The sequence below is a fragment of the Lepisma saccharinum genome, chromosome 22 (genome assembly GCF_977018435.1).
Source record: "Lepisma saccharinum chromosome 22, izLepSacc3.1, whole genome shotgun sequence".
NCBI lineage: Eukaryota > Metazoa > Arthropoda > Insecta > Zygentoma > Lepismatidae > Lepisma > Lepisma saccharinum.
Genome location: NC_139250.1, coordinates 43,782,143 through 43,794,096, shown reverse-complemented (window position 1 = coordinate 43,794,096; position 11,954 = coordinate 43,782,143). Strand labels below are relative to the sequence as shown.

At 38.2% G+C, this 11,954-nt stretch overlaps 1 protein-coding gene across 5 annotated transcripts in view; it reads left to right on the top strand.

Annotated features, from left to right (window-relative positions):
• Positions 1-1,516: 1,516 nt before the first annotated feature.
• Positions 1,517-11,954, top strand: part of tzn (hydroxyacylglutathione hydrolase tenzing norgay) — a 66,066-nt gene continuing 55,628 nt past the window's right edge. Inside the window, exon 1 of one of the 5 annotated variants that reach the window (XM_083144024.1) lies at positions 1,517-1,600. Coding sequence is in view for 1 of the 5 variants with exons in the window: in XM_083144026.1 (XP_083000152.1) it covers positions 1,682-1,732 (51 nt within the window). In the remaining 4 variants the exon portion in view is untranslated. The other 4 variants (XM_083144028.1, XM_083144026.1, XM_083144025.1 and 1 more) reach the window with 4 other exon arrangements.

The following is an 11,954-nucleotide window of genomic DNA, read 5'->3' as shown; positions in this document are numbered from 1 at the left end:
TGCCACGCCCTCTCTCTCGAACACGCTTCCGCTAGAAACTGGCGTTCCGCAAGGATCAATTCTAGCTCCTCTCCTATATACAATCTTCACAGCAGATTTAGAAACCAACATAGAGCATAGTACCGTACACTTTTATGCAGATGACACCCAAATTCAAATCCCATTTCCACCAAAATCACCAGATTATGCAATAGCATTACTTAACAAAGATTTGGCAGCCATAAATACCTGGTGTAATGCAAATGGTCTGAAAATAAATCCTCAAAAGTCTGTTTTCACCGTCATGGGTTCCAAGAATAGCCTCGCAATGATGAACCCGAATAATCCACGCGTCAAAATATAGACATCCGAAATTCCACATTCAAAAAGTATAAAGAATTTAGGAGTTATGTTAGACGAACACTTGAACTGGGACCTTCACGTTCAAGAGCAAACTAAGAAAGCCTACGCAGCACTAAGATCCCTCTATAAATTTAATGAATACTTAAATACAAATACTAAAATGAAACTTGTGCAAACACTGATTCTCCCTCTTCTAGACTACTGTGATATAGTATACGGTGCAAACTTGTCTGTTCGAAATAAGGTCAAAATTCAAAAAGTTCAAAATTCGTGTTTACGCTTCGTATATAGCATTAAAAAATTCGATCATATTCTTCCAACCCTGAACGAGAACAAAATGCTAAACATGAACAGACGTCGCAAACTTCATTTCTGTTGCTTTATACAGAATCTTTTGCATAAAAAAATTCCCGAAAATTTATTCGAGAAACTATAAACCAGAAGGGAAATACACAGCTACAAAACAAGAGGAACAGCGAAACTTGAACTCTTCAAACACTCACTGGAAATTTTCAAATCGTCTTTTACACTTTCAGCGGCAAAAACATGGAATGAACTTCCGCCTTCCATTACCTCCCTCCCCAGTCCTAACAAATTTAAGAATAACCTAAAGAATTTTCTGTTAGATGAACAATATCTCTGTTCAAGCTCCCACGAGTAACACTACACAATACAGTTTAGATTACATACGAGCCTCGCCAATCCAATCCAATGCTTGACAAATCTACAACTATATTGTAATATTTACGTATGCGTTGTTCTATCGTATCTCACAAAACTACCATAATCATGTACATCAATCTCAACATCCGTGCGTGAATGTCCTGCTCAGAAATGTTTAGTATGTGTGTTTTAATGTGTGTGTGTGTGTGTGCGTGAATGTGTTTTTTTCTCTCTTTCTTTTTTACGTGTTGTCTTGATTTTTTTTATTTTTTTAATCTCATCTTTGTTCTTTCCTTGTAACCATTTTTTATTGTATTTTCTTCTCTTTTTTATGATTTTGTTTATGTACACTAGGTAAATGTCAAACGGGGTTAGGTGGGAGAACAGCCACAGGCTGAACCTCGCCCTTTAATAAAGAAAATTTGAATTGAATTGAATTTTACGTGAAATGTGCATCGAAGGGCGGGGCGTGTGTTCAAGTTAAGTGTAAGAAGACTTAATAATGTGAATACGAACCGACCGAACTTCGACCCTTAAAATAATCTGTGTTCGTAGACATACTGTGTTGGACTAGAAGTGCAAGAAGAGTTCAAAGGTAGGTTTTTGGTCTTACAGCATAATATGTATATTACGTAATTTACAAGAAAGAACAGCAAAGTGTTGTTGACCTCATAAAATGTCGGTTATTTTTGTGATGCAGAGAATATTTTCTCAAATTCAACAAAGGGTAAGTGCTGTCGTATAGCATTCTCTTATGAAAAATACACCTTTACTTCATGAGAATAGTGTTGGTACCAGTTTCATAGATCGGAGACACATTAAAATCGGTTATTTTGTGTTTCGCATAGTTCGTAATTACCAATTGTGTATTGCGGAACATAGTTCAAGGTGCCATTATGCTTTTTACTCGAAAAAAACCCACAATTTTTCGCGTACAGAGTAATTTCTTTGACTACTTTTTTCGCTTCCATAACACAGAATATGGCGGGCAAATCTTGAGGAGCGAATTTACAATATAGAGAAAGTCTCCAATTTTTTAAATTTTCGGTTTACTTACTAATTTTGGCCTCCTAATCACGAATCTGGGTAAATTTCTCGTATCGGACAAACGGCTGAAATTTGCTACTTCATTTAATTTGAATATTCGTACTTACGTATTCTGCATTGAGAATCATTGCTGAAGGTGGCATTTCGCTTATTTCACGGAAATAAGCTCTATTTGCGACATATCGAGTAAGTTTTCTTCGTTTCTTTTTGCCTTCAGTAACACGCAAAATGGCGGCCACAGTTTCACTACTGTACTCAGCATGCAGTGTTTCCACCCCACTGCACCCAAAAATACCTACGTAACCCCACAAACCATTGATGCATAGCCCCACGAACCATTCATACATAGCCCCACGAACCATTTCCGGTAAGGTTAGGTTAGGTAGGGTCACTATAGGTTACAATAGTGAAAAATTGGTTTCGAAAAAAATATGCGTAGCCCCACACACCATTCTCGCATAGCCCCACAAACCATTGACGCATAGCCCCACGAACCATTGACACATAGCCCCAAGAACCATTGACACATAGCCCCACAAACCATTTGTGGAAACGTACCTTCTTCAGTTACAAAAAACATGTGTTTGGAAACACTGACCGGGATTACGTCATCAGACACAGGCTACATCCACATGGAAGTAAATAGATGCAAGAGCTTTCGTGCATCGGTCACACATTTATATCGAAAAATAGATGATTTATCGGGAAAATTCAATGAACGATGCAAGAAAACACTTTCCCGAACTTCCACATGTCTAAAGAAACTGCATTTGGTAAGTAATTTCTCCTGTAAATTTGAAGAAATCCGTTTGTACGATACGAGAAATTTACTCAAATCTGTTGTTAAAAATTGGGGGCGAAGTCGGAAATTTGAAAAAAAATGTTTTTCTTTTTCTCTCTTGGTTCCTTTCTTCCGTTGCGGAACATACAATATGGCACGCACAGCTGTGGATCATCGCATATCGTGCTTGTGTTTTGTCGATTTGGAGTGGGTATGCAGTGTTTCAACCTTCTTAACCGAAAAATACGTACTTTCGTGTTCATTATGTCATCACAAACCATTGACTGATAGCCCCACAAACCATTGACAGATAACCCCAAAAATCATTCACGATAGCCCCACGAACCATTGATGGATAGCCCCAAAAACCATTCACGATAGCCTCATAAACCTTTGACGGATAGCCCCAAACATCATTCTCGATAGCCACACGAACAATTGATGGATAACCCCACGGACCATTTCCGGCAAGGTTAGGTTGGGTTAGGTAAGCATAGTTAAAAAAAGGCATGTTTGGCAACACTGGCGAGACCGCGTGACTTTCGATGCTCACGCCATCTGCAGGTACATAATGGAAACAAGGGCATAATGTTGTCGCTTTGCACAAAATGAAAGTTTATTATATCAAAAGTCCTTATTTCTTGTTGTGCAGCATTCTACGGTGAGAAAATACCTCCACGAACTTTCAAAATGCTACAGAAACTCATTTCCGTAACTAGTTTCGGTAACAGTTAAATATAGTGAAAACACATTTCTTCAAATTTACAGGAGAAAAGTTGGGAAAGTACTTACGGAAGTGGTGGACTTTTGGAAGCTGGGCATAGTGTTTTTTTCCATTCGTGCAACTTATTTGGCCGGTAAATAATGTTATTTTTGACATTAATGTATCGCCCTTGCACGATAGCTCGTGCCACGATTACCGTCAACTACGTGAATCAAATGTTCCGTGCGTTGGATTATGTAACCCCCTGTCAGTGTAGCAAACACACTGTAGTTTTACAAGATAACGTGTGAACTTTTTTTGGTAGCATTATCGTATGAGTGAAACTGATTCCTTCAAATTTACAGGAGAAAGTACTTACTGAAATCATTTTCTTTAGCGTTGTGGAAGTTCCTGAATGTAGATTTGATCCATTTTAATGTGAATGTGTGTTGTTTTCTGCGAAAATCTCCATCCGTCACGCTGTTTCTGCTCCCGCCATTTGCTTTCTGCATGAGAGTGCAATGTTCCGTGTGTTAAGATGATGCAACCCCGTAGCCAGTGTTTCAGCCTCGCCGTGTTTTCACTAGAACATGATGTTCGAGTAATTTTAATTATTTTTTTAACTATGCTTGCCTAACCTAATTTAACCTAACCTTACGGAAAATGGTTTTTTGGGGCTAATGTGAATGGTTTTTGGGGCTAAAATCAATGGTTTGTGGGGCTAACATCAATGGTTTATGAGGCTAATGTCAATGGTTTGCGACGTATTAGCATAATTTCAAATCCGGGCACGAAAGTAGATATTTTCCAGTGAACGAGGTTGCAACACTGCATAAATCGACAAAAAACACTCAGAACGCCCCCTAAAGCAGTACGCTATCACGGCCATAATGTGTTACAGATTCGAAACAACAAGTAACAGTAGGTACTCGTAAATAGAAGAAATAGACATTATCTTAGTTAGAAATGCATTATTTCACCTTAAGAAATGTTCCGCATTCGAAAATAACACGTTAGCAATGTAAAGAAGTCCGAAATATATGATTCGTAGGTGTTTCCCTCATACGATAATAGTACCAAAAACCATAATTTTTCAGTTAATAAGTGTCACGCGGTAGTTTTACAAGATGACGTGAGAGCATTTTTTTTTTTCCAATTTAATTTTCTATTCTTGCCTAACCGGTAACAGTTTCATACATCGGAGGCACACTTCTTCAATTTTACACAAGAAACTACTTACGGAAATGAGTTTCTCCAAGGTTTACAACGTTCGTCGAGGTATTTTCTTTCATCGTGGAATATATTTGACCAGGAAATCATGTATTTTTCAAGAGAAATATCTCAACCGACACACAATTGCCATTGCTTTCATTTGCTTGCCCTACGGCAACCGGATGCTGCGTACGTTTCATGACGTAAGCCCCTGTCAGTGTTTCAAACCTCCCCTTTTTTACTATGCTTGCCTAACGTAACCTAACCTAACCTTATTGGAAATGGGGTAACAGTTAGATATAGTGAAAACACATTTATTCAAATTTACAGGAGAAAAGACGGGAAAGTACTTACGGAATTGAGTTCCTGTGGACTTTCGGAAGCTGGCAATAGTGTTTTTTTCCATTCGTGCAACTTATTCGGCCGGTAAATAATGTAATTTTCGACATTCATGTATCTCTGTTGCACGATAGCTTGTGCCACGATTACCGTCGACTACGTGAATCAAATGTTCCGTGCGTTCGATTATGTAACCCCCTGTCAGTGTAGCAACCACACGGTAGTTTTACAATATGAAGTTGTGAGCGTGTTTTTTTTTTTCCTTTTTTTTCAATTTAATTTTTTGTTTGCCTAACCGGTAACATTATAGTATAAGGGAAACGGATTTCTTCAAATTTACAGGAGAAAGTACTTACGGAAATCATTTTCTGTAGCGTTGTGGAAGTTCGTGAATCTAGTTTTGATCCATTTTAATGCGAAAATCTCTGCCCGACACGCTGTTTCTGCTGCCGCCATTTGCTTTCTGCACGAGAGTACAATGTTCCGTGTGTTAAGATGACTCAACCCCATAGTCAGTGTTTCAGCCTCGCCGTGTTTTCACTAGAACAGGACGTGTCGAGTATTTTTAATTTTCTTTTTATTATTTTTAACTATGCTTGCCTAACATAACTTAACCTAACCTTACGGAAAATGTTTTTTGGGGCTAATGTTAATGGTTTTTGGGGCTAACGTGAATGGTTTTTGGGGCTAACGTCAATGGTTTTTGGGGCTAACGTCAATGGTTTTTGGGGTTAACGTCAATGGTTTGTGGGGCTAACGTCATTGGTTTGTGGGGCTAACATCAATGGTTTGCGACGTATTAGCATAATTTCAAATCCAGGCACGAAAGTAGGTATTTTCCGGTGAACGAGGTTGCAACACTGCATAAATCGACAAAACACTCGCACAATGTGACCTGAACCAGTACGCTATTGCCCACCATAATGTGTTACAGAATTGAAGTAACAAGTAACAGTAAGTACTCGTAAATGTATGAAATTGGCATTATCTTAGAAATGCATTATTTCACCTTAGGAAATGGGGCTATCGTGAATGGTTTTTGGGGCTATCCGTCAATGGTTTGTGGGGCTATCGTGAATGATTTTTTGGGTTATCCGTCAATTGTTTGTGGGGCTATTCGTCAATGGTTTGTGATGACATAATGAACACGAAAGTACGTATTTTTCGGTTAAGAAGGTTGAAACACTGCATACCCACTCCAAATCGACAAAACACAAGCACGATATGCGATGATCCACAGCTGTGCATGCCATATTGTATGTTCCGCAACGGAAGAAAGGAACCAAAAGAATTAATCATAATGTGAAAAATCGATGTTATTTTCGTGTAAAAAGCATAATATAATAGCACCTTCAACTATGTTCCGCAATACACAATTCGTAAGTACGAACCATGAGAAACACAAAATATCCGATTGTAATGTGTCTCCGATATAACGAACTGTTACCAAATTTTTGACATAAAGAGTAATTAATAAACCATTGACGTTAGCCCCAAAAAAACATCTATGGGTAGCCCCACAAACCATTAACTTTAGCCCTAAAAACCATCCACAGGTAGCCCCAAAAATTCACGATAGCCCCACGAACCATCGCAGGGACAAGGTATGCGTATGAGGTTAGGTTCCATTAGCACTCATTACGTTCAATTTAGCATATACGGACAACATTGGTTTTTATCGATGAAAGAAAATACCTAAATGCTACAGAAACTCATTTCAGTAAGTAGTTTCTTGTGTAAAATTGAAGAAATCCTTTGGGACGCTATCGAAGTTTTACCAATTTCTTAACTATGGAGGTGGACATTACTAGGGGCTCAGTGTACAACATATTGCATAACATCTTGCATATGAGAAAGGTGGCTGCAAAATGGGTTTCTAGGTTGTTGACACCTTTCCGAAAACAGCACAAAGTATTTTGGACCTTCGCGACCAAAGTATTGGGGACTTTTTAAACAGATTATTGACCATGTATGAACCGAACACTCATAGCAAGGCCGGGATTCGAACCTTGGACCCCTGGCATCATAGCATGATATGCTAATCACTTCTCCACAAAGTCCGGCAAGGATAAATTCTTGTAAGCATTTTTTAAATTAACTTTTTCAGTGACAATGGATAACAGTTAGGGTTACCAGATGACAAACTTTAAAAAAGAGAACATTTCTAGATTTTACAGAAGTGTTATATTATATATAGCCTATATTATTGCTGAGTTCTGACGTGATGTCATGAAACTCAAGTCAAGGGAGTGCATATTCTTACCTATTATTAGAAACTTGGTAGATGTCGCAAATGCTTTGAAATCAAAACCTTTCACAGCACAGTGGCAACAGAAGAGACGCAAACGTCCAACAAATTCGCTTTGTTGGAAGAAAAGTTCCTTGTCTTTGCACTTGCAACTGAGAGTGTTGTGTTTCCTTACTTTGAAACTCAACACTGAAACAAATATAACATTTTGTTAAGAATCTTGAAGTTGAAGGAAGCAGTTGTCTATAAAACCAAAAAAAAAGGACATTTCCACATTTTCCTAAAAACCCACCCGTACCATTTTAATGCCCATAAAGGAGGACATGTCTGGTAACCCTAATAACAGTACATTTTGTGTTGCAGTTTTTTCATCTTCTCTAGGATAACAGTAGAAATTATCTTCATTTGCTTTCCATGTTCCATTTTTATTTTTCATATTTTTGTGTCATATTATTCGTATTTTGTAATTAATGCATACAAATTCTCATCTAATAACAACCAACAATTAATAAAACCCAAGTATACTAGGACTTCAAACGTGCAGTAAGTGTTCATTATTATGTAGACAAAAATAAAATAGAAAGAATATTACTAGCAAAGCAGTACATCTTCTATGATCAGTGCTCCAAGTGAGGACAGATGTAGTGAATGGTATCCTCAATTAGCAAGATGTATGCAAATCCCCCCTCCTCCTCAGCTGTTTCATTGTCACCATGCTAGACCATTAAATCCCCCCCGATACCTTCAGGTCTTGATCAAATATCACCCCACCTCACAGTTCCCACGTCAAGCTCTGTATCTGCTGATATAATTTATTGAAACCTTCCAGTCAAGAGCAATGCATGAAGCAAAAAGTGCCTGTACCTTTAGCAGAGGGAGCCACACATTAGGATAAACTCTCTGCAGACCTTTTCAAGCGTGCACTTATCAAACTTGTCACAATAAAAAAATAAATGAAATCGTAGCGTGAGGTTTAATTGTTGTGGAGAGATGAAATCAGTTTTGTTTCCTTCTTAAAGATAAGGCTTTTAGCAGATGTAAAATATTTTGTGCCTTCCAAGAATGAGTGTTAAAGAAAGAAGAAGAAAATAGAAACTAAAAAAAAAAAAAATGGCATGTAGTATATAGCAGTTGGACATTGCTACAACCATGCAAGGTTTAGTTGAAAACAGGCTAATAATTTGTGTCAAAAAGTAAATAAAAAGGTATAAGAGTGGACTCCAATTAAATATTAACGAGTAGACATTTAAAAATGAGAGTTACATAAAAATGTGGTAAGACTCTACTTTACATCCTTTTCCTAAGGAACACGTGTCATATATCGTTGGAAAGCTTATTGTATAAGGAATTCAACAACGTAAATCCCAAAGTGAGGAAAAATTACCTGGAGGAGGAAATCGATAAAAACCGATGTTTTCTGGATATGCGTAATTGAACGTACTGAGGAAATTTTTCGATGATGAAGCACATATTTAGGGGTGAAATGAGTGCTAATGGAACCTAGCAGGCCTAACCTAACCTCGTAGGCATACCTCGTCCCCGTGAATGGTTTGTGGGGCTACCCGTGCATGGTTTTATGGAGCTAACGTGAATGGTGTGTTGGGCTACCCGTGAATGGTTCGTGGGCCTACCCGTGAATGGTTCGTGGGCCTACCCGTGAATGGTTAGTGGGGCTATCGTGAACAGAAACTGTAAAAAGAAAAAGGTACTTACCCGAAGAGATGCCAGCTGTCTGCAAGCACGGTTTTGAACGATGCACTAAATTATTACTGGGGATAAACATATTTTACACTATCTACAAGTTTTTGGAACCTGTTCTTTTTCATGCACCATACACATGCACAACGCACCGCGAAAGAAAGATTGCAAGAAGCAATCACCACGCAGAACACAAACGGGCAAAGCACACGCATTCACAATGCGGACACAAAGACAAGCCTGCAGTGTTGTTAACTCCCGTCGGTTACCACCAGAAGGCAATAAGGACGTAAAGTAGAGCCTAGACAAAAATTTAGCTTATTCAATTCTGCGTTAAACCATGCTAATCAAATTTTTTTTCAAGTATAACTTATATTTTTTTATCATTGTAAGAACAAAAGCCGGTTTTTCTGAGTTTTGCAAGTGATTGCTTTCTCTCTGAAATTCTATAAATAAAAAATGGATTTTCCAATCATTATAAAATTTTAGTATGGTGTAAGCAGAAAGATTTTAAAAACAATTCTTAATTTTAAGATTTTTAGAGTTTTTGAAGAAACCGTTTTTATCAATTTTACCAATTTGTCTATTTTTTTTTAATCAACAGATTTCAATGTTTTACGTAATGTAAAAGTCATTCCAGCTTTAGGAAAGCCCAAATAACTGAGATATTTGATCCCAAAGAATGTCCCACATAAGTTAAAACCTGGAATTTCAGAGTATTTTCGCAGCTTTCCATTAGTAAAAGCTGTTTGTAGGCACACTAAAATAGCAAAAGAACGTGTCGAAAATAACTATCAGTACCAAACCTAACAACCCTAACCTAACTATTTGGTCTAGGAATTAATTCGTGAGGTTGTTACGCACACATTGAAGCTGTAGTTCAAACACAAAATACATAAATAACTTAAGAAAAATATTGTCCATCGTGAGCCACCACTTTCGCCCATCTGTCAGGCAAGTTACGGATTCCGTGGCGAAAGAAGTCCTCATCCTTTGAAGCGATCCAGTCAGAGACTCATTTTTCGATATCTTCTGAAGAAGTGAACCACTGTCCAATCAAATCGTTATTCATGCAATCTAACAAGTAGTAGTCCGAAGGAGCAACGTCTGGTGAATACGGCGGGTGGGGTAAAACTTCCCATCCGACATTTTCTAAATAGGTTTTGACCGGTTTTGCGACATGTGGGCGAGCGTTATCATGTTGAAAAATAAGTTTATCATGTCTGTTCTCCCATTCTGGTCGTTTCCTGGTCAGAGCTTGCTTCAAACACATTAATTGTCGTCGATAACGTTCTCCATTAATAGTTTCACCCGGTTGCAGCAGCTCATAGTACACCACACCTTTCATATCCCACCATATGCACAGCATAACCTTTGCACAGTGAATATCTCGTTTCGGTTGTGATGGACCTGGTTCACCTGGCTTCACCCAGGCCTTTTTTTGTTTCGTGTTCTCGTAATGGATCCACTTCTCATCGCCAGTAACAATGCGATGTAAAAACCCCTTTCTTTTCTGTCTTTGAAGCAGCAATTCGCAAATGGTTTTTCGTCTTTCAACGTCAATTCATGTGGAACCCAATGTGACATCTTTTGAATCATTCCCATGGCTTTGAGGCGTTTGGAAACTGTTGTTTGATCAACGCCTAATGCTTCTGCAAGTTCTTCCTGCGTTTGACACGAATCCTGATCGAGCAATGCTCTCAATTCTTCGTCTTCAATTTTTTTGGCTGTCCAGGTCGCTCTTGGTCTTCCAGGCCGAAATCACCACTTCTAAACCATGCAAACCACTTCTGACATGTTCGCTCAGCTAGCGCATGGTCACCATACACTTGCACCAAAATACGATGACTTTCGGTAGCACTTTCCTGCATGTTAAAGTAATGAAGCAGAACACCCCGCAAAAACACTTTATCTGGCACTAACTGCGCCATGTTCAGTTGACTACAAAATGCTGTTGTTGACGCGTATATCAACTGCCCTATTCTACGAACAATGCGCGCTGACAGGAGTTTTCAACGCATGTGTGGCTACACGGAACTGTGGGACGATACGCTCGTTACGCCATCTCTTGTCCAGGTGCACGAATTAATTCCTAGACTAAATACATAAAATTATAGCTGCTGTTGTGGAAAGTTGTTTTGGGTGCTATATTCACTTGCGCGAAGCCTTTGGGCTGTTCTCCTACACGGTGAGGTAAACAGATGTACTTTACTTCACAGTAACACATTTCCGAGAGCTAAAATCAACTGAAAATATTCATAAACAACAAAACCTTCATAAACCATGTAAAATATTTCACTTTCTCCAAGGGATACAGAGGGTCAAGGGTACCAATTTTGCAAAATAACTTTTTTTTTTTTTTTTTTTTGCTGATTCTACAAACACAATATTGGTCTTGTTTTGAAGCTCTTTGCATCTGTTTTTAAAATCCATTATCATTGTCAATTCACATTGCGATACCGTTTTATACAGATTTTTATTACAATAGAGTAAAGCTGTATGTGGAACGTGGCAATGCTGCACACAGCAATATCCGTTGAAAAATGGAAACTGCAGGCTGGCACTGCAAGTCAGTGCTTGCAGCATACTCAAAAGAAATTTTGGTTAGCATACATTAGTGCAGAATTGAATAAGCTAAATTGTGATGTAACTCGTTTTATGTAGTTCTACTGGTTAATTTTTAATTGGAGTCCAACTGCAGTATCTATAATTTTTAATCTGACAGTAGATATATTTTTTGTAATTTTAGTATGTCATATCTAATGAACAAAAATGGCAGAACTGAAATATCATGTGTAGTTTTCAAGAAATTATGTGTTAATTGCTGCCACATGGTGTGGGCTAATTTTAAACTTCAGGTATTTGCTCCCAAAAATCCCGTGTGACACCTTCCCAGAGTCTAATTATCCTGGAAATTATGC